The sequence below is a fragment of the Azolla caroliniana genome, unplaced genomic scaffold, assembly GCF_043228905.1.
Source record: "Azolla caroliniana isolate FFs.n. ecotype wild unplaced genomic scaffold, voAzoCaro1.0.p SCAF_9, whole genome shotgun sequence".
NCBI lineage: Eukaryota > Viridiplantae > Streptophyta > Polypodiopsida > Salviniales > Salviniaceae > Azolla > Azolla caroliniana.
Genome location: NW_028230444.1, coordinates 948807 through 972573, shown reverse-complemented (window position 1 = coordinate 972573; position 23767 = coordinate 948807). Strand labels below are relative to the sequence as shown.

The window sequence follows — 23767 nt, the reverse complement described above, 5'->3', positions numbered from 1 at the left end:
GGTTACCCAAAGAATTGCTTTTTACCCAAAGACATTGCAGTGCCAAGTACCTGTAATAGATGTTTAGTTAAATTAATGTTCAACTGGCTGGATGATGAGAAATTCAGTTCATGAACTTGATTATTTTTTAAGTTTGACATCATATTCAAAGACAAGTCCCAAGGCTCCAGAAACGGTTCCCATGCTACCTGCATATTTGAAACTAGCATCAATTCAGTTCAAATACGGAATGGTAACAATAATTTTGCTCCAATTGCATGACAAACCTTTTCCATATCATGATAATCCACTTCCATTTGCATTGAAGTAGAGGACTCGGACTTATCGGGACACCAATTAATTTGACAGTTGAGTGTCTTCATTCGAACCTCAAAAATTGGTGCATTGCAATTCCACTGCAAAATAGTAATGTCATAGTATCCTTTCATGTCACTAATATACTTTGATAAACTGGACAAGCATTATGGCCAAATAAGATTATATATTTACCTACCCTTCCATCAGAAAGCAAAATTGAGCTTCGTTGAAGTGAACCCATCACAATAATTGAATCAAACTCAAGGGTGGAATCAGTTGACTTAATATCTTCAAATCTGAAGGCCTTCAGAAACTGTATGACAGAATGTGAACACCATACATCTAGCCTTTTAACCAAGAAATTAACCCACACATTGAGAACATGTTTTACAGTTGATTTGAGACCTGTGTTTGAAGACAATTGCATATCTGCAATACGTAATAGGGGAATGCACTGGAAGGTCTCATCTATATTCTCTATTAAGTTTATTTCACATTTATGTACTGATGCATTGACATCAGACAATGAACCTTTGTAACAAAGTTTTTCAACCTGGAATACTGTCTTAAAAGAAATGTGCCTTGCGGTCAAACTACACATTGAATGAAGATTTGGCTCATGGTGAACGCCATTTAAACATGACTTCTTGATCTTCGTTGAAGTGGCCTGCCCATAATCAGGGATACAGACAAGTAGACAAATTAAGGATGACTTAAACACTATAGAATTGTCATTTAGGCCAGAATTATTTGCCAGTGATTCAATGCTATCTTGTGACTGTGCAGGAACCACTGCAGGTTCCATAATATTGGTTGAACTTTCTTGCACATTCTCTTGAGCATCATGTCTAGACTGGGGTATGAATATTGACATTACTTGGATATATCTTCCCCAGCTACTGAAGTGAAGATTCACCTTGGAAAATGGCATTGACATAGTTATTTGTTTGCATTCCCTTCCTTTGAAGAAATCAATATCCAATCCCAAGATGTCATCTAATGGCTCACATACGAATAAGTCATCACAATCTTGCATTTCAACAGGATAGCTGAACCATGAATTGTTCTCTTTGCATAAAGAAAAGCTTCTAAAATTGTTACCATCCAACTGGCATGTAGCACATTTGATCCTAACCAGTGAAGCTTTAAATTTCAATGAATCCAAAGATCCATCCCTCCATGAACCAAACAACTTTGCATCCTTGAAATCCACCAAAGCGATATCTGCATTGGAATGTTCATCACGTATGCAGAATGCAGTGCTAACATTTGAAGTCACCCAATCCCATCCCCAGACTGTTGTGGGCTCAAATGATGCAGAAACAATCAAATGGCCCAGAGAATGCAAAGAAAATATAGCATCCTGATCATGCCATACTTCCTTCATATTTATAGAATCTACTATAAACCGCAGCTTTTGTTGATTTTCCGAATGTGTAAACCTGAAGTCAAACACAAAAATATCAATGCATCATAACAGACATCAATACATACAAAAAATGCACAAATACCAACTCATTTCTAGAATCCATATGTGAAAAAAAACCAATATTCAATATTTTACTAAAAGGAAAATGAACACACATAAATGTACAGCCCAAAAAGAGGAAACAATGTAAAACACTCAAATTATGCACACAACATCTCTACTCACAGTAGAGATGCATTATCCCCAGTCGCATGTAAAGTGCTGGAATCATCCATCTCTGAATTTGTGACCAGACTGAAAGAGAGCCTCTTTGGAAGCAGAACAACTTGAAATTTAACAGCCTCTGAACTATCCTGAGATGATAAATTTGTGTGATGGTTATTCTCATCTCCAACAACCTCACTGACCATTGATGCATTAAGCGGTTTAAACTCTGAGGCTTCACCATTTGTATCACTGAGGAACAATGATTTTAACAATGTCCATTTCTTTGCTGACAAGGTAATGTCAAGAGTAGGCATAAAACCCCATATCTGTGAAGAAGAAAGAAAGATACATTAACGTCTTTTAAGGGGCCAAATTGGCCTATCAGGCAAAACAAGAGATTACATCTATCAAAATTATCATATCAAAATCATTTCATTATTCAATTACGCAATTTATAGTACGTCTACCTTGAAGCGTGTTAGTGTAGGTTCATCAGGCAAAGAACAAATCTCCAGTATGCCACTACCATCAAAAGGTTTTGCAAGATAATACCTATCCTTGTCATTTAGGCCTCTCCAACCATCTATCCAATTGGAATGGGAAGATAAAATCACCTATTCAAAGTATTTCGGTAAGATGCTTTTGTTAGCATAAAAAATCATAAGCATTATGAGCAGTTGGCATCCAGACTCACCTCAATATGTTGCAGCTGAAATTCGAACTGATTATAAACTGCAGGATATATAGTCTCATTAAACCATTCACTGGCAGCATCAGATTGCTGTCGAAAAATACACAGCTGTTCAAATCCATTTGGTCCTTGAATAGTTCCGCCACTTGCCTCATTTAGAATAGGTCCACTGCCTTGGTCTTTAGACCTTATTTGCATCGAATCCATTACAATTATCTGCCAAATTAATGTTGTAAAACTGACGCACTCACATATTCTGTTCTATGGATACCTCATTCATGTAATTATAAACTCTTACCAGGTAAGGACAATCCAGAGATCGTATGCTTTCGGGATAGATTATAACTGGCCGCTGCACTTCAACTTTCAAGCTCACTCGTTTTCCCATAGCTAAAGCCAACCTATCAAGTGCACCAAGTGTATGGCTGAGTATTTTGGATACTGCAATCATAAAAATAACAGGTTTTTCAATCATTTCCTGATATTGATCAGTACATACTCTGCTTTACTTTGTAACCTTATCTGAGGACTCTGCAGTCGGTCCAACGATGAAGAAATCTGCACACTACTTCAGGTTAAAGAGATGTCTTGAAAGGATAGAAACATTAAAAACTATTTTAACTTTTCTGCATCCAGCATTTCCAGAAACAGGAAATAAAGTAACTGATAACAAATCACCAATGAAAATAAGCTGATTCTAAGCTTTCTACAGAAATTCCATCATCAAAGAAAAGGGGTTTCATTCCCTATATGCAGAAAACTGAATAGCCAAAGAAAGATTCCAAATATAAACGGAAGACTCAGATAAACCATGAGCCACCTGTGTATAAAATGGAGTCTGTACAATCGGACAAATAATAGCTGAATATAAACCTTGAATAATGCTCTTTGATGCATTCTTCAGATGAGCGTTTACATTAATAGTATATCAAGCTCTGAATATGTTACTGAGATTTTTGTTATTTTGTTAAGAACATACCTTGATTTAGTTTTTAATTTTGTTAGACTCTGCACTATATTTATGATGAAATAAATAAATTTGAAAATTTTAGTTCATATAGGCATTTTGGTCTTTTGTAGATTCAACCCTGGATTCCAGAATCTCAACCATCCAGAAAGGAATTATTAACAAGAGCTTCAAAGCAAATGAATCATACCAGATCTTTCAAAGTCTGAAGAGAACTTGGACGATCAAAGAAGTTGCTCATTTGTTTCATAAGTGTTGGACTGTAGACAAACTCGATCGGCTGCATTGCAATCTGATATGGCCAGAAAGAATATTGAGAAGATAAAATTTGCTGTACCATGTGACATGTTATATACAGATTATTACAAAAGATATAGATACAAATTCGAGATTATGAATCATAACTTAGCAATTGTTGACTTTACATGGAATTTGAGTCATACACCGGTGATATCATACACTAACATCCAAAGACTGACTTGGGATACTATTTAGTTGTATGGGATCTTCACATGGTAAAAATGATTAAGCTCCAAATCGGCTTTCTCCTTGTCAACTTGTGTCTAGACTGTAGTATTGCTGGACGACAAATGTATGTCCAGAGAGGATCATAAAATAGTGGGTCTCATAATGATCATCCAAAAGTACCATTAAAAATTGAACTTTGGCATTCTAGGCAATCGATGACTAAAAGCATACTCTCAAAAAAATATACTCATTTGTATCAATTTGATCATGATGGGATGGGAATTCTGCTGTAAGGTATAGCTAACTGTTGCTCCACTCATGGAGATAGAATATAAACGTATGTATTTATGTTGGATTGTAGTTAGGTTCCTAAAGCAGGGAAACTTACCTACCACTGGTGACTCCAACAAACAAGGATTAAGGCTTAAATTTAGACAAAACTACAATTATATGTTTGAAACTAAATAGCCTATGTATTTTCCACCTAATCGAAATGTCGAACTTAGAAAAGAGCTTTGAATAAATCCAACTCATAAACTTGATACAATTATTCATGCATTGAAATCACAGTGCCTATTAGAGATATGTACTAATGTAAGCAAAGGATAAGGATAAACGATAGATCTAGATAGAGAGGAGAGAGAGAAAGAAGGGTGCCGATCCACCCGACCACCCCCGAGCGAAGGGATCGAGACGGACTCGAGCCTCGATCGGCGTCCCATACCACCGCCGTGGCGTTGAGTCGTACCTGGTGATGGCGCACTCGCTACAAGAGTTGACCCACCACAAGAACAGAGTCTCGACGTAGTCAAAAGATGATGAAATGAGGGTAGCTAGGCCTCTTATTTATAGCGATACCCAAGGCCCCCAAGCAAGTTCACACTTGGCCTAATGGGTTGTCTCAATCCCGAGGATTAAAAGTAATCCTCCCCTTCTTTACACTCTCGTTTAACCCTCACACTTATCCATGTGTATAGAATACTACGGTAAATTCTCACCACAAGATATTATATGTTCATGCCTGTAACAGTGTCATTGCCTTTTATGATGCAACCTTTACAGAGTTTACTGACAACACTACTTACAGGATGCCAAGAATAGTTGACCAAGCTTCTTCAAGAGGTCAACATGGAAAATTGAGTATCATTGAGATATTGGTAGTGAATGCACACTTTAAACTTGTGTAATGGTGTTCCCAGTATATTGGAGGGCTCAAAAAGCATTATGTGATACATTTTGGAAAACCAATATTAGAAAGTTATCCATCTTACAAGTCATATTGAGTTAAAATCAAAATATACCTTTACTGTTGAAAGATTTATAACCTTCAATGTGCACCAACTCTTCTCTATGGAGTAGAAACATGGGGACCGAGTCTTAACAAGGCAAATCATTGGAAAGATTTAGAGAGACCTTTAGTGTCAATGATTGCCCACATGATAAGGAGCAAAGCACGGAACCCCATGATATAATATAGGTAGAGATCGGAGCAGCCCCTATAATCACCGAGGCATTGTTCCAATTAGTGACCTGTACCGAACGTCTTTGGTAGCTTCCTAAACAAAGGTACCCAAGGTTGGCACACATATAGAAAATGGAGAAATGAAGCAATGGTCTGCGTCCATTGGCAAAAGAATAAATGCAACAACCCTATTCCAATATAGCTTGGATTGTCCCCATCTAAACATGACCAAAGTTAAAAAGAATAGAGTGATCCAAACTAATATAATTAACTTGGAAAAAAAGATAACATGGATCAACCCCAAAATATCACTTGGTACGAACATGGCCCAATTACAAGACACTTTTTACACACATCGGAGGATGGATTCATCATCTGGCCACCTTATATGGACATACATCTATCACTGCACACCCTATGCTAGAGATCTTTCAAAGACAAAAGCTGATTGCAAAGATGAAACTACGTTTTAAGATGTGATCTCTTGATTTGTTTTATAAGACATTTTAGCCTCTTAAAAGATGTTAATATATCTTTCTTCTTCTATCCCAAGTGGAACTCGACCTATGATAGAGATCTTTCGGAGACAAAAGCTACAATATACCTAACTTGAGGATCTCACATGTACCAAAAACCAGATTCCCTCATTTCTTTTCTTTTCATGTTATTTACTTTTATATTTACTGTGTAATATTTATTTTATTTTGATTTGTTCTCAAAGACAAGACAACACTTAAGATGTAATCTCTTATTTGGTCTTATAAGCCATTTTGGCCTCTTAAAAGATGTTAATATATCTTCCTTTCTTTCTTTCTTCTTTAGACACCTCTTCATTCTAGATTGACCTATTCTAGAGATATTTGTGAAGACAAAAATTACAATCTATCTGACTTGAAAATCTTACATGTAACAACAACAAGATTTTTTTGTCACTTTTTACCTTATTTTTTACTTGGTAACGTTTATTTTGGTTTCGTGTTCTCATAGACAAGATAACACTTAAGATTCCATCTCTTGTTTGGTCTTATAGGTCACTTTGGTCTCTTAAAAGATATCAATATATCTTTCTTCCTTCCTTACGCAAGCATGCCACACTTGAACCTATTCAGAATGTGCTGACCAAAACCTGGATATAAAGAACATGTGCTTTTACCTTAACTGCAACGTCAGAGTCTTCATCAGCCGAAAGCACATTAGCCTCAACAAATATTAGACACTCTGCAGAGCTAGGCTTTGACTGTGATCCAGAAACAGCCTCTGCATAAGTTCGTGGATATTGCCCCACCAAGGAATAGGGTAAAATCATCCCCTGCAGATTTTCACTCCATAAGTGCCAAGCTTCTATTCCAGGACCCAACATAAGTCCAGTACTTTTCTGAAACGAAATAAATTCATATTAACATACCTCATTTCCCATTACGATCGGATACGCAGATTCTTTCTCAGAAAGATCAGTAATTTCCAGTTCTTTAACAGTAACTAAATAGTTCGACGAGTGCTGCCACATCTTTGCTATCATCTCAATCACTTTTAAATCCAAGGATGCAATATCTTCCTTGAGGTGCCTAGAAGATGAGTATATGTTTACATTTATAACATAAAACTTGTATTTCTTTGAGTTGTTTAACAAAAAGAGAAAGTAAATGATACTTGTAATAACTTACAGGTATCTTAGAGTAACCAATGCACCACTAATATGGCAAGTTATACGAACACGATATAAACCTTTAGGGAAGTCTCCTTGGCCCTTCATGCCTGAAGGAAAATATTTGGTAGCCTCATAGATACCCTAGTTCATCAGTAAAGAAGACAAGTGATTTATATTACGAATACCATAAAGAATATGAACATCATCCCAGACTTATGTAAACTACTATGAAGTACTTTCTCCACACAAACGAAAACAAAGAAGCCTTTAAAATTTACAAGATCAGATGAAACAGTATCCCAGTAATTATTCTAGAAGCCAAAGATTAAAAATCCAATGCCACAAAAAGGCAACAAATAGATACCTCTATTATTTCATCTGGCACAACCCCAGCAAACTGTTCACTTGCAGTAACACTTCCTGCTGCACCAAGCATCCCCATGGACAGAAGATTTAACCAGCTCCGTTGTTTAGTAGACGACTGATCATCAAATTTCACTTCAGACACAGTAGCGTCTTTGGGTTTCGTATCATCCTGTCCGCCAGAACTTCCCTCTTGAAGTTTACTTTCTAAATCCTACAAATAGTATATAGATAAGCATCAACAGAATTTTGATGCACTTGTCCAGCCAGAAAATCATCAATTGGTCTAACATGAACTTACCTGACCCTTCAAATTACATTCTGCCATGGATCTAAAACATAAAATCTCATCAACATCAAGCTCTTTTTCCAGTTCTTCTAGTTTCAAAAGAGTTTCAGCAGCAGCTGGCTTCACAACCAATTGATTCAACATATTCAATGATTGATGAAGTGGCAAACACCAACACCAAATTTAAGAATTTCAATTATTTCAATGATCAAACCCCACAAAACAGAACCTGATAGTGTAAAAATTAGCACATTTCTTATTGGGCTGCATTGCAGTGAAGGATGCCACAAAAACCCTACTGCATGTAGATTGAAGATTACAAAATTCACTGATAGAGATCCAAGTCAAATGAAAAACTTAACAGGGACATGGCTGTAGTGTTGTCTAGGCACATATAATTCCTCATTATTGGTATTGTGTATACATATTTATAGTGACTCTACCAAATTGGTAAGTTTTTTTTTAATACTATATTTAAAGTACTAGCACAAAAAGTATGTACATTAGTACTCCTCAACTGGCATGGAATCTGAGGATGATTATGGCAAAGAGGAAGGGATGAGCAACGATTTTCTTTTTCTATTATTTTAGGTATACTTTTTTTAGCAGTTAAACCTTAAGTTTTGTTATGTGAAGTTTAAACTTAAACTACATTCTTGGTTAAAGTTTTTAGAATATGATCTATTGTTTAAATTTGTAAAACTTTAATTATATCTGTTCAATATGATCTATTTCAGACTGTAACTCTATTGTAGAAAATGGCATAAAGTACCCAAGCTTAGCTTGTAGTAATACATGAAATGTGTATGGTACCCGTACCTTAGCGTACCTAAAAAAACTGAATCAGAGTCAAGAAACTGATATGGACGACAACGATACATACTAAGACTCACAATGATGTATGTAAAGATTAATCTTTATTTATTTATTTATATAACAACGATTATAATATATGTAGTTCATATCAGTGTTTCTTAATTTCATGCTTATATATTCCATGAATATGTAAACACTGATGTCTTTCCCTTCTATCAAGTGGTTTTCAGCCTTGCCACTATCATGTAAACGTTTTTGGGTGCCCATGGATTGATGTGTGCTATGAAAAGCATTCAACCCAACATCATTAACAAATTCAACACTGGAAGACGCTTGGCTATGGATATTGCTAGAAAAGCATTCTCACATGAGAAACATCTATCTTTTGAGCACAACAACGTGATAGGGCAGCTCAGAACTTCTTCACATCAGTCGACTAAGGGCTGTTCAAAATATTGAGATTAAACTAGATAGGTATACAGAGTTACACTCACAGCGATGTATGTGTCAATACAAACTTTCCATTACATATAAGGGTAGCTCAAAATGGTAGTTCTCCCATGCACTCGTACATTACAGCTTATACGGGATCTGGACAACTCGACTACAGAGTTAGTTGACACAGAAAATAGTCACACAGCAGCTGTGTAAGATATAGAGAGCGGATATTTTTATTCTGTGATTGATCTTATTGTAACATTATATGTGAAAGTCAGTTGTAATAGGGATATTCCTTTTTTTTGTCAACTGACTTGTCACTTAATATGTCTTTGTGGGCATATCTACATGTCTCCTCTCTGGACCACAATTGGCAAATTCTCTCTTCTAGAGGTAGTCGTGTATATCTGCCTACCTCAATCTGTAACTGATGTGATGAAGTTCGCTGCTCTGATGATGAATCCATCCTCCGATGTGCATAAGAAGTGTGTCTTATAGTGGGCCATCCTTGTACCAAGTGGTATTTTGGGGCTGATCCATGTTATCTTGTTTTCCAAGTTAACAATATCAGTTCGGATCACTCTATTCTTTTCCACTTTGGTCATATTTAGATGGAGACAGTCCAAGCTATATTGGAACCGGGGTAGTGCATTTATACTCATGCCATGTGACTTGAACCATTGTTGCATTTCAGCATACCAAAAATGAATGTCTCCATTTTCAACCAGTTGTCTTGATGACATAAGTGCCAACCTTGGGTACCTTCGTTTAGGGAGCTCCCAAAGACGTCAAATAAATGTCACTAATCGGAAAAATGCTTCGGTGATTATAGGCGTTGCTCCCATCTCTGCCTGGATTATATCGTAGGGCACTGATGCTTTGCTCCTTATCATGCGAGCAATCATTGGCACTAAAGGTCTCTCTAAATCTTTCCAATGATTTGCCTTGTGAAGACTCAGTCCCCATGTTTCTACTCCATAGAGAAGAGTTGGTGTGATAAGTGTATCAAAGAACCACAGCTTAGTTCGTGGCTCTTGGAACTGCAAATGTGCACATTCTCTCTCGAGAGCAAGGCTTTGTGCATGGATTTGTGATACATAATGGATTGTCAAAATGGGCCAGATCAGATGCTTTGACATGTTGGAATCGAAAAGAAGGTGCAACAACAGTCTATTACCTGATAAGATCTCCATCTCTTATATCTGAAATAACAAAGTTCACTATATATGGTAGAGCTATTGACTTGGCAGCAGATCATGCATATCTACACTTTGAAGTGAAGGATGAACGCACAAGGGATGTATATGCCAAGAAGGAGAGTGGGCTGGTTAAATACCAATTTCCTTGGGCGACTCTTGATGTGCATAGTTGTGGAGTATATAATGCCATGCTAGATTCAGATCCTTTCGCACCCCTAGATGAAGTTACACAAGGATTGTCAAAGTCATTGCATAAAGCAGCCACAAATGCCCTTCCCAATATAATGGGCAATGCACCCAAACTTGGTAGAGTCGTACAAAATTGTTGCCATGATGATGACTTCCGTGATACAAGAAGATTCTTGCAGCACAGAGTAACTTAGGGTATTTATACACACAAACAAGCAAGATCAACCTTCCAACGCCTAGTGAGGAAGAAAAAGAGATTGTTGCCATGATGACTTCCGTGATACAAGAAGATTCTTGCAGCACAGAGTAACTTAGGGTATTTATACACACAAACAAGCAAGATCAACCTTCCAACGCCTAGTGAGGAAGAAAAAGAGATTGTTGCCATGATGATGACTTCCGTGATACAAGAAGATTCTTGTAGCACAGAGTAACTTAGGATATTTATACACACAAACAAGCAAGATCAACCTTCCAACGCCTAGTGAGGAAGAAAAAGAGATTGTTGCCATGATGATGACTTCCGTGATACAAGAAGATTCTTGCAGCACAGAGTAACTTAGGGTATTTATACACACAAACAAGCAAGATCAACCTTCCAACGCCTAGTGAGGAAGAAAAAGAGATTGTTGCCATGATGATGACTTCCGTGATACAAGAAGATTCTTGCAGCACAGAGTAACTTAGGGTATTTATACACACAAACAAGCAAGATCAACCTTCCAACGCCTAGTGAGGAAGAAAAAGAGATTGTTGCCATGATGATGACTTCCGTGATACAAGAAGATTCTTGCAGCACAGAGTAACTTAGGGTATTTATACACACAAACAAGCAAGATCAACCTTCCAACGCCTAGTGAGGAAGAAAAAGAGACTGTATTTAGCTCAATTTTAAGGGCATGTGTATCACTTGTTCATAGGAAAAGAACGTAAAAGAGCATAGAAAATGTTTAATGAGAGATAACCTGCCACACAATTGGCCTCACCTCAGTACTATATGATATCCCCACTCCTCCGCCCACATGAATCCACTTTTTTTTACTCCGCAAAATATAAGAAATGCCATTGATTGGTTACAATTTGGGAAGGGCCAGGATCATGATGGATTGATAGGTGACCACTTTATTTATGCCCATGACATCTTGATACCGTTGCTACACATCTTTAATAGAGCTATGTCTGAAGGTTTCCCTACTAGATGGCAGAACATACCATTGTGCCAATACTCAAGTGTGGAGACTCCATGATGCAAAAGCAACTGTAGGACAATCATGATTGGCCATTACTTGGCTAAACTATACGGATCTAGTGTTAACACCATTCAAGCATGGGTAACAAGATCAGAACCAGAATTCTTCTTCGGAGAGGAAAACATGGCATACACATGCTCCTACACATGCCTAGGAGTAACATTTACAGGAACTGATATTATTAACTCGAAAAACAAGATAACATGGATTCACCCCAAAATATCAATGTAATGGCACACTATAAAACACTTTACAGACAAAAGAGATGGATTCATCATCAGGCCACCTTATATGGACATACATCTATCCGATGCATTGTGCAATATAGGGCAGCAGTGAACTTCACATCAGTTAGAGATTGAGGTACACACAAAGAACTCTGGAAAGAATTTGATATGGCACACATCTATCTTGTGCATTGTGCAGTGTGAAAGGGCAGATTTGCACGAATACCTCTAGAAAGAATTTAACAATTGTGTCCTTAGGGAGTGGAATCTAAAGAAAACTATGTTTGTCCCTGTGGTATTTTTTATGAAATAAGCGGGAGATAAGGTTGCCTCTTTAAGCAAGGGTTTGGCCTACTATGCAAAGTAATGGAATATGAGGACAAACTGTGCCTTGCTACAACTCAAGAGACACAAGAACACACAGCTCATCAACAAAGAACAATCACAACTTTCTTTAGCCTCAGCGTAAAGCTTTTTCAGAACCAACCTATAGGGTGGGGCAAACATCTTGTTTGACTAACAAGTTTTACGAATCACTCCTCATGCTACAGTCAATCGAGGGCTACACAAATCAGCTCCTGACCAGAACATAACAAAGGGGTTACAATAGATCGGGCAATAGAAATTTGCTGTGCACATAGGCCATTATCTCCCACCATCGCAAGTGCTTCCCTTGCTTGGGAGAACTCTCCATTCTGGATTGACCTATGCTAGAGAACTTTCGAAGACAAAAATTACAATACATCTGACTTGAGAATGTTACATGTACAGATAACCAAATTCTTAGACACTTTTTATCTTATTTACTTTTTTTTTTACTTAGAAACATTTATTTGTTTTGTTGTTCTCAAAGAACGAGAAACACTTTAGATGTAATCCCTTACTCGATCTTATAGGCCACTTTGGTTGTTAAGTATCATGGGCTCTACACTCTTGAAGATCAACACAATGGTATGTTTCACACAGCTGTATTAAAGATGTGTGCAAGAAGTGGAACTAAGGTGTCATGGGCATACACAAAAGGCTCACATATCAATCCATCATGATCTCATGCCATTAAAATCCACCAATCTTTTCAGTGGCACCACCTTTTCCATCTTCCAGTGAAATATCCTAGTGTGATTACTAGTTGAAAACAGCATTGTTACTTAGTAATATAAAAATACAAAACCATGCAACTACTATAAAATACGAAAGTTTGTTACTTGGTAAAAAATACTGTGATTCAGATTAAGGGTATATATACAAAACAATGAGCACAAAATAGCATCAAAAAAATGAGAATCACAAAAAAAGGACTCACACCTTGCCTTTACTTAAGGAATCAAGTTTCGCTTTGTACAAAACTACATATTTCCTTCTCATATCCCTGCTCAAATGATCCAAAATTGTTGTAAATAGTCTGTGCAACAAGAATGGTTCAATCATGAGATAAAATAAAAATAATATCCTTAACTTACATCCTCCATCCAAGGTAGCTCCATGAGTTGCGACGTAAATTCCTACGAACATCAACCAATACTGATTGAACCACATAGTGCCACCAGACCTTTTGCCACCCATCCTCCTTTCTATTATATCCATGTTGACCAACTCCAGGTCTATGACGTCCATATCTGGAATAATAACCAGCATTGAAGGGAATATCTACCAATTTCGTTTTCAAATACAAACATAAGCAGTCTACAAGTTTACAAAGCAGCAATAACATGCAAATACATAAAATTCATAAAAACATTTTGACACATCATTATAAGATATTTTGTTCAGTTCAGCATCTAATATTTTGGTAATTGCGTATTACACTGAATAAGGTTGAAAGGCCTTCAGAGGAAGGTAATCGACAATTGAATTGAAGCACTTTTCTGAGTGGCTATAATATAGGTGCTACATCCATCCAGTACAAATTAAGTTCAAAACTTGTGTCAAGGGCTATTGGATTTCTATTCCACTTACTTTTCACGCATCTTGCAAATAGAAAGAGCATCCCAAAGTAACAGCATTTCATGCAACTGCCGATCTTCTACTGTGAAAATCTGAGCAAAACCACAAACTAAACAATTTACATAAATTTAAATAAGATAGAAACAAATTTGTTACATTATTCTGGTAAGATCCAAACCAGATTATTTGTTTCCAAATCCATTGCGTATTGTGGAGTGTTCCCATCAAGAGAAGCATTTTTATTGACCTGCACAAATAGAACAATCCAGGATTGCTAAACCTTCCTATGAGATACTTTTTTTTCCACTAATTGAAGCATTACCATTAATCTGGCAGTCGCATCAAAACGATCGATAAGATAGGTCAACTTCTGTGGATTCGAATTGTTTCTAAACTCCTCGCTATTATTCTCATTACAGTTCCAATACACCGAAAATTCTCTAAAATCCACAATTTTGTTCACTAAATTTGCCCTTGACTTACCAGAGGAAACACTGCAGAAATTCAGAAAACAACCATCTCAGTAACAGGTGCTCCAAACTTGAATGTAGAACTATGAGTAATCTATCATTAGTTTTATCCAAAAGAACATACCCATAAAGTGTATGATCAGTGTTCATATTAAGATGAGTGAACATGATTCCAACTGAAAATTTCATCTAAAAAATAGCACCAAAACATTGTTAAATATATTAGCATAATGAAAAACATGTGCATGTATTCACTAATCTGGCATTACATTCATCAAATAAAATCAATGCAGATTCAAGATAAGAATATGGCTACTGTTCTCCAATGGAGACAGAATCACGCCAGCATTAAAAAAACAAGTGTGTGCAAAAAGATTGACTACAAAGTATGTTTTGGGTGTGAAGGGCAGCAAACAAAAAGCAACTCCTTCAAACTTGGAAATTTCCAAGGTTTCCATGTTGCCAATCAGGGCAGACTGCATTGGATACAAACATTGCATTTTCAATTGAGATGAAAAATGTGGTATCTGCATATATTTACCTTATAAAAGTTGGTCTTGATCTTAATCTTGTTTAAGGGATTAATGATCTGCCCAAATAAGTCTACTAGTAATACAGATGATTGGTGATATCCCAACATTCTAAATATCACATTAATTATATATTTCATTATTATTCTAATGGTTTTATTGACCGTTAGGTCGTCGACAAGGAGTGTGCAATGGTGTGTCATCGGTGGATATGTGGCAAGGGGAGGTTCAGTGAGAGAGGGATTAAAGTGGATAGAAAGCACACCTAAATTATGTTACGAACCTAGTGTAAGAAAGAAAGAAAGATATATTAATGTCTTTTAAGAGGCCAAAATGGCCTATAAGACCAAACAAGAGATTACAACTTAAGTGTTGTCTCGTCTTTGAGAACAACAAATCAAAACAAAAAAAAGTAAATAATACTCCGTAAATACAAAAGTATATAAGATAAAAAGAGACGAGGGAATCTGGTTTTCGGCACGTGTGAGATTCTCGAGTTAGATATATTATAGCTTTTGTCTTCGAAAGATCTCTAGCATAGGTCGATCTAGAATGGAAATGTCTCTGAAGTAAGGGAAGCACTTGCGATTGCGGGAGATAATGGCTTTTATTTGTCGATGACAAGGGTGTCAAGGTCGTGGCCCATGGGGCCGGAGCCTACGTGCACGGTTAATTGCTATTGCCCGATCAATTGTAACCCCTTTGTTATGTCCTTGTCGGGAGCCCATTTGTGTATCCCGCAATTGACTTGTAGCATTAGTAGGAGTGATGGGGCTAAAGAAAGTTGTGATTGTTCTTTGTGGATGAGCTTGTGTCGCTGTATTCTTCAACAACTTTTCCCGATATCTCTTCAGCTCTAGCAAGAAAAGTCCTAGGCACCATTGGTCCTCATATTCCATTACCTTGTGTAGTGGGCCAAAGCCTTGTTTAAAGAGGCAATGGTATCTCCCTCTGATTTCATAAAAGACACTACAATGACAAACATAGTGTTCTTCGGATTCCACTCCTTGATGATACAATTGGCAAATTCTCTCTTCTAGAGGTAGTCGTGTATATCTGCCTACCTCAATCTGTAACTGATGTGATGAAGTTCGTTGCTGCCCTATCACACTACGCAGCGCATAGGATAGATGTATGTTCATATAAGGTGGCCTGATGATGAATCCATCCTCCGATGTGTGTAAGAAGTGTGTCTTATAGTGGGCCATATTTGTACCAAGTGGTATTTTGGGGCTGATCCATGTTATCTTGTTTTCCAAGTTAACAATATCAGTTCGGATCACTCTATTCTTTTCCACTTTGGTCATATTTAGTTAGATGGAGACAGTCCAAGCTATATTGGAACCAGGGTAGTGCATTTATACTCATGCCATGTGACTTGAACCATTGTTGCATTTCAGCATACCAAAAATGAATGTCTCCACTTTCAACCAGTTGTCTTGATGACATAAGTGCCAACCTTGGGTGCCTTCGTTTAGGGAGCTCCCAAAGACGTCAGATAAATGTCACTGATCGGAAAAATGCTTCGGTGATTATAGGTGTTGCTCCTATCTCTACCCAGATTATGTCGTGGGACCCTGATGCTTTGCTCCTTATCATGCGAGCAATAATTGACACTAAAGGTCTCTCTAAATCTTTCCAATGATTTGCCTTGTGAAGACTCAGTCCCCATGTTTCTACTCCATAGAGAAGAGTTGGTGTGATAAGTGTATCAAAGAACCACAGCTTAGTTCATGGCTCTTTGAACTGCAAATGTGCACATTGTCTCTCGAGAGCACCAAGGGTTGCATATCCACGAGAAAGTCGGGCACAAGCAGCCTCCTGTAAGGAGAACCTAGGCCCTATAAATATTACTCCTAGGTATGTGTAGGAGCGTGTGTATTCCACCTTTTCCTCTCCCAGTAAGAATTCCAGTTTTGATCTTGTTACCCATGGTTGAGTGGTGTTAAACACCATCACTTTAGTTTTATTCATGTTGATTGACAAACCTTTGTCCATACAAAATAGTTTTAAGGCATTTTGATGTCATTGTAGTCCCTCCGGAGAGTCAAAAATCAGCACAATATCATCAGCATATAGTAATATCTGTATAGCTATACTTGCTAGGTGTGCTCCTAAACCCCTGAATCTCTCTATTTAATGTGATACCTCATCTATATAGAGACCGAAGAGAGTGGGTGATAGTGGGCATCCTTGCTTCACTCCGATTGTGCTAGCCACCACCTCTGATAAAACCTTCACACATGGCTCTATTAAAGATGTGTGCTAGCAATGGGAGCAAGATTGTCACAGGCATAGATAAAGTGCTCACCCACCAATCCATCATGAGCTTGGGCCTTCCCGAATTGTAGCCGATCAATGGCATTTCTTACATTTTGTGGAGTAAAAAAGGTTGATTCATGTGGGAGAGGCATAATAAGAAAGAGGGAAAGAGAAAGAGGGAGGGGGGATTAGGCACTAATTATAAAACAATTACCAAGATTAAACATAATCCTACTACTATGATATATAGATAGATAGATAGATAGATAGATTATATTATCGTCTGTTGAGGTCAAATATGACCTATGAGACCAAAAATATTACATTTCATGTGATACGTGTGAAAGTGAGTAGTGACTCTCGATGTTCAAGAACTTTACCAATTAATGTTGCAATCGAGAGTGCACATTGTGGTTGTGAGAGGAATTCATGCAAGGATTGGGCTCGGTCGAAGAGATGTAGAAGGCATGGTCGAATATGATCAAAGGAAGAGCATTGTATCAAAGTGTGATACTCAAACTCGCAAACTTGAGAGAGAGAGAAAGAAAGAAAGAAAGATATATTAACGTCTTTTAAGAGGCCAAAATGGCCTATAAGACCAAATAAGAGATTACATTTGAAGTGTTGTCTCGTCTTTGAGAACAAATCAAAATAAAATCAATATTACATGGTAAATATAAAAGTAAATAAGATGAAAGGAGAAGAAACGAGGGAATCTGGTTTTTGGCACATGTGAGATTCTCAAGTTAGGTATATTGTAGCTTTTGTCTTCGAAAGATCTATAGCATAGGTCGATCCAAAATGGAAATGTCTCCGAAGCGAGGGAAGCACCTACGATGGCGGGAGATAATGGCTTTTATCTGTCGATGACAAGGGTGTCGAGGTCGTGGTCCATGGGGTTGGGGCTTACGTGCACGGCAAATTGCTATTGCCCAATCAATTGTAACCCCTTTGTTATGTCCTGGTCTAGGGCCCATTTGTGTATCCCGTGATGGACTTGTAGCATTAGTAGGAGTGATGGGGCTAAAGAAAGTTGTGATTGTTCTTTGTGGATGAGCTTGTGTGGTTGTATTCTTCAACAACTTTTCACTCCTTGATGACACAATTGGCAAATTCTCTCTTCTAGAGGTAGTCGTGTATATCTGCCTACCTCAATCTGTAACTAATGTGATGAAGTTTGCAGCTGGCCTATCACATTACGCATCGCATAGGATAGATGTATGTCCATATAAGGTGGCATGATAACGAATCCATCCTCAAATGTATGTAAGAAGTGTGTCTTATGTAAGAGAGAAAGAAAGAAAGAAAGAAAGAAAGAAAGATATATTAACGTCTTTTAAGAGGCCAAAATAGCCTATAAGACCAAATAAGAGATTACATCTTAAGTGTTGTCTCGTCTTTGAGAACAAATCAAAATAAAATAAATATTACACAATAAATATAAAAGTAAATAACATGAAAAGAAAAGAAATGAGGGAATCTGGTTTTTGGCACATGTGAGATCCTCAAGAGAGAGAGAGAGAGAAATTAAGTTTAATTATCATTAAAAAAAACTACATTGGGATAGGTAATGGTCATGAGCAAGGATAATATTTTATTTCAAGGAATATGTAGTATTCAAGCATATCAGCTAGAGTTGAGTAATCATTTCAATACCTCTGGATCAGCCTTTTGATCGGTATATCGAAAATGTACATTTTCAACTGTTACTTGCATGTTGTCTAAGAGCTGCCAAAACCACAAAAAATGTAGTTTTCTGTTAATTTCATACAGATGAGTAGACATGTTTGAAAAATGTAATATAAATAATCACCCTATAGTATCAACTGTTTATCCAATTACAATGGAAGTATATAGAAATATACTTGTACCATAAGAAAGCTGAAGTCTAAGGTATATGAAAACTTAAATTTCATTTTGAAAACCAAGTGGGTGAAGCTAATTCTCCTTAAAAGAACATGGATAGAAGAACCAGCCCCATAATTCAATAAACTTTAATGATTCAGAGAGGTTCCAACATAGCCAGTATAATCTCAATCATGGTCCATTTAGCCATATTCAAGTACCAGAAACAATAGTGTTTGCACAGCAGAATGGCAGCCTACACGTAGTCAATCTACAGCTTGCAAGGAAACTGAGCATATTTCTGAGAAGTAGACTATATACCATCTAGCCCATCTAGCCCAATATTGATCTAGAGGATTGTAATAATGAGTTAGTTGTTCTTTACGCAAAAACCTCTTGGGCAATTATACTCTGCAGTTGTTTATTTCATTTTTTCATTTTTATCCATTCACTAGTTCAACAACACTATCGAAGTTCCTGGAGAACAGAAAACCCACTTTGTAGTGTTGACGTAACTAAAACATTCCTAAACAAAAAATGAAGGAAGTAACTAAAGGAGAGGTAATGCCAGATTCAAATTTTGAAAAAAGCAGCTGATAGTTTCCATTATTGGACACTGTTTTCCTGTATAAACATGAACTATTCCCACCCAGAAAATTAAGGAATAAGAAGAAGATATATTTTCTGATCATCTGTTCTTTCACATGGTGAGAGTCCATCCTTGCAACACATCCTTCATTACTGAAAGCTTCCTTCTCAGCCTGCAGGCTTCATATTACTGAAAGAATCCTTCTCCATCTGCATAGGTATAAAAAATTTCATTGCATAGTCACATCACAACTGTTTAGATTGCATAATCAAACCCTGGGGTTTTACTTGCCATCCTAAGTGCTCTCAGACTTCAGCACGCTATAACATTCAGCCCTTTATTGCTGATTACTTTTTAATCTGAGGCTTTCATTGCCCTTCCAGCTTCCTCTTAGCAAGTTCTTATCACCATCATAGACTTGGTATATTTCATTTTAACAACAGTTTTTATTTCCAGCCTTGTTTACTAGGTAAGTATTGATGATTTTCAATGTCAATAGTGCATTTGCAAAACATAGAAATAAATCTTCTTATTAGCAATTGTAGGAGCACAACTGCCTTTCATTTAGTTCATAGTGATGTATGGTGTCCATCTACTATACCTAATAATTCTGATGCATGTCGGTTCATTTAAGTTATTGATTATTATATACTACAGTAACATGGGTATTTTTTGCTAAAAAACCAACTTGTTCCCAATTTCTTCAATATGACTTGGTATTGGAATTAAGATATTTGGATCGGTTATCGGATCAGATTAACATATGAGATTATTTTTAATCACATAAAGCCAATATTTTCAAAGAGAAGGGGTAATTCCTGAGTCATTGTCATCATGTGTGAATACTCAATAAAATGGGATAGCAAAAAGAAAGAACAGCCATTACTAGCTACAACTCAAGTTTTTCTCTTCCAAAAGTATGTCCTTAAATCCTTACTAGTGACACAAAGAGAAAAAACAAAAATGTGGTAGCAAGGTCAAGAGCTGAGGCTGAATTTTGAGCAATGGCACTAGAAATATGTGATCTTTTGAGGATAAAAAATGATCTCGCAAGACTTCAAGATAAAATGGGAAGGAACTGTATATCTTTACTGCGACACCAAATTAGCAATCAAAACAACACACAATCCTGTACAGAATGACAGAACAAAACACATAGAGGTGGCCAGATATTTCATCAAGGACAAGGTGAATGTCATCTGATCTGCACAACATATGTGTCCTCACAATAACAACTGGCAGATATTCTCACTAAGGATTACACAATCTACAATTACAAAAAAATTCTATCCAAGCTGGTAAGGCAAACACATATTCACCAGCTTGAGGGGGAGTGTTGAAGTGACTAAAACGTTGCTAAACAGAAAAGGAGAAAGAAAGAAAGAAAGAAAGATATATTAACGTCTTTTAAGAGGCCAAAATGGCCTATAAGACCAAATAAGAGATTACATCTTGAGTGTTGTCTCGTCTTTGAGAAAAATCAAAATAAAATAAATACTACACAGGTAATAAAAGTAAATAAGATGAAAAGAGAAGAAACGAGGGAATCTGGTTTTGGGCACATGTGAGATTCTCATGTTAGGTATATTGTAGCTTTTGTCTTCGAAAGATCTCTAGCATAGGTCGATCCAGAATGGAAATGTCTCCGAAGCGAGGGAAGCATCTACGATGGCGGGAGATAATGGCTTTTATCTGTCAATGACAAGGGCGTCGAAGGCGTGGTCCATGGGGGCGGGGCAGCGCCTACGTGCACGACAAATTGCTATTGCCCGATCAAGGGAGAGAAGTAATTAAATGAGAGATAGCATAGATTTAGAAGTTGAAATAAGCAACCAGTAGTTTCTATTTTTGGACACTTTTTCATATGAAAGAGGACCACTCTATTAGATATAATCAATGATCAACCCCAAATTCTCAATTTATCCCCGCATGTACTCTTAGAGTGCACATTTTGTGATAGCGCCCCAAATGAGGAGTAGCTATTGTGCAACCCAACCATATGGGTCGATGAGGTGTCAATGTCGGAAACCGTAGATGAGTAGGACAAAATGCATTTAGGAAGGAGGGAAGTAGAGTAATAGGATTGAATGGTCAAGTCGACTAGAAGAATATTCCGTGGGCAAGTCATGTTGTACTTAGTCTCGAAGTATGTCCCAGTGACTGTAAGAATAGTACTATCTAGCGCCCGCTTGTATCTAGGGAGTTGGGTCATATATAAATGAATATCTCCACTACTACCAACTAACTTGCACATTTAAGGTGACACTAAGACCAAATAGAGAATATAATCCACGCTCTCTCTCTTACATAGTGGCTGTGACTATTATATGGCCCCACTAATTTGTAGTTGTCTGGTCCAGATCCCATCTAAGCTCTAAGGTGTGAGCACATGGGTGGACTACCATTGCGAGCTACTCATCTATGTCATTGTAACTCTATATACCTATCTAATCGATTCTTGATATTTCTAAGATCCCACCAAAAGTTAAGGAAAAATAAACTATTTATATTTTCTGATCCTATGTTCTTCCACATGCAGCATTCACTTGCATACAAGAAGATATCATATACAATAAACAGCTGTCCAGTGTGGTCGTGGAATGAAGTATATCAGGTTTGATGGTAGACTCATGGCCTTCTCCATTTTATTTGGTATGCAAATACCTGATACATTGAATACAACATAAAGCAGGATAATTGCACAACAAAATTGTAAGGTTGAACCATATTTTATCCATCTAAGTCTCTAAAATCATTTCAATGGTACAAACATGTACATGATAGTCCTTTGTGCATATAGATTAATGCTTTCAGGAAATAATAAAAAAGAAAAATATCAATTTTCCACAATAATCAAATTATATTATTATATTATTATGTAGACAACCTTAGGTAGGTTATCTAAGTAAATATCTTAGTTGTGAATCCACACTAACAATGTCATTTGATTGAAAACTAAATGTTAGCCCAAAGGAATGATATTGACCTAAGGGTGAAGTATAACATTGCATTGGTTCACACCTTCCAAATGGTGTACAAAGCTCCCTATCAAAACAAATTATACACACATAAAGGAAGAAATCCAGCTTACCTTCGTGGAAACATACGAGAAAAACGACTGATTTGAATGATTACCTACAAATCACCAAATATATTTATATAATTTTAAAACAGCCAAGCACCATCAAAACTATCTACAGATCCAGAAATTAAATTACTTGGAACATCACAAAAGTATAGTAGCTAAATATTCATCAGATGAAAAATATAGGAACATTTGATGTCTTAATGAAATCAATAATGCAAATACCTGATACATGGCTAGATATCCGAGCTGAGAGCTTGGACAATTCTGCAGCTGCAAGTTTTGCTTTCTTTGCCGCTAGGGACCTAGCTTCTAAGGCTTCACTTTTCCACTAAAGAAGAGAGCAGAGAATTAAAAATATATATCCAAATTGACTGATAAGCTATAATCATCCATACCTCAAACTCATCTCGAGGACAAGCACATATATATACATCTTGAAGAACAACAAGTATTGGCTCCCGGCCAAGCTTCGTCCAAGGAACTTGTATTTTTAGCTTGCCAACAATACCTAATGAAAAAATTCGGACACGAACAATAAGTATTGATTCTAAGTAGGTCTTCTTCAACAAACTCATATTTCAGTTTTCTTGGAAATATTTTTCAGAGTGCACATCCGATATAATTATGAAAAAGTTATTCTGCTGTTATCCAGTAACCACTCTTTGGATCAACAGTCACAGGCACACATCAAGCATTGTGAAACACTTATTCTAGAATGTCATCCTTGATATCAGAAAATATTTCATTGGCTTAAGAAAACACCTTACCAGACAAGAACGGCAGCAGAAATAGCAACATCTCTTATAGAAAAGTTTCATATTGATCTTTTGAGTAAAATGAGGTACTTTCTAAGGATTTTGACAAAGAAGCACAAAATTAAACTTTTCCCAATCGTACAAATAAGAACTATGATTTCGTACAGTCCATATACACACAAATGACAGTACAATTTGAACTTGATATATGTGCCTTCGACTTGTCCTTTAATTCTGGATGTTTCATTTTGACATACAGACCTTTCCCAAATACTCTGGCCATTCACTATCCGATTATTAGGCAATGGTTTTATTATCTATCCCAAATATTTTTTGATATTTGC

At 36.9% G+C, this 23767-nt stretch overlaps 1 protein-coding gene across 2 annotated transcripts in view; it reads right to left on the bottom strand.

The window, feature by feature from the left end:
- The window catches only part of LOC147859726 (vacuolar protein sorting-associated protein, putative (DUF1162)), a 36280-nt gene that overhangs the window by 8622 nt on the left and 3891 nt on the right, over positions 1–23767 (bottom strand). Inside the window, exons 3-26 of one of the 2 annotated variants that reach the window (XM_087324329.1) lie at positions 23064–23176; positions 22891–22996; positions 22672–22715; positions 18803–18874; positions 14479–14543; positions 14207–14378; positions 14063–14131; positions 13897–13976; positions 13401–13556; positions 13246–13309; positions 7834–7941; positions 7534–7746; positions 7186–7310; positions 6927–7086; positions 6675–6830; positions 3782–3883; positions 3124–3182; positions 2923–3025; positions 2628–2840; positions 2401–2547; positions 1952–2259; positions 494–1739; positions 267–395; positions 51–188 (exon numbers count right to left, since the gene is read on the bottom strand). In XM_087324329.1, the coding sequence (XP_087180455.1) occupies positions 51–188; positions 267–395; positions 494–1739; positions 1952–2259; positions 2401–2547; positions 2628–2840; positions 2923–3025; positions 3124–3182; positions 3782–3883; positions 6675–6830; positions 6927–7086; positions 7186–7310; positions 7534–7746; positions 7834–7941; positions 13246–13309; positions 13401–13556; positions 13897–13976; positions 14063–14131; positions 14207–14378; positions 14479–14543; positions 18803–18874; positions 22672–22715; positions 22891–22996; positions 23064–23176 (4148 nt within the window). Of the gene's footprint in view, positions 1–50; positions 189–266; positions 396–493; positions 1740–1951; positions 2260–2400; positions 2548–2627; positions 2841–2922; positions 3026–3123; positions 3183–3781; positions 3884–6674; positions 6831–6926; positions 7087–7185; positions 7311–7533; positions 7747–7833; positions 7942–13245; positions 13310–13400; positions 13557–13896; positions 13977–14062; positions 14132–14206; positions 14379–14478; positions 14544–18802; positions 18875–22671; positions 22716–22890; positions 22997–23063; positions 23177–23767 lie in introns of those variants that run through there. The other variant, XM_087324330.1, reaches the window with a different exon arrangement.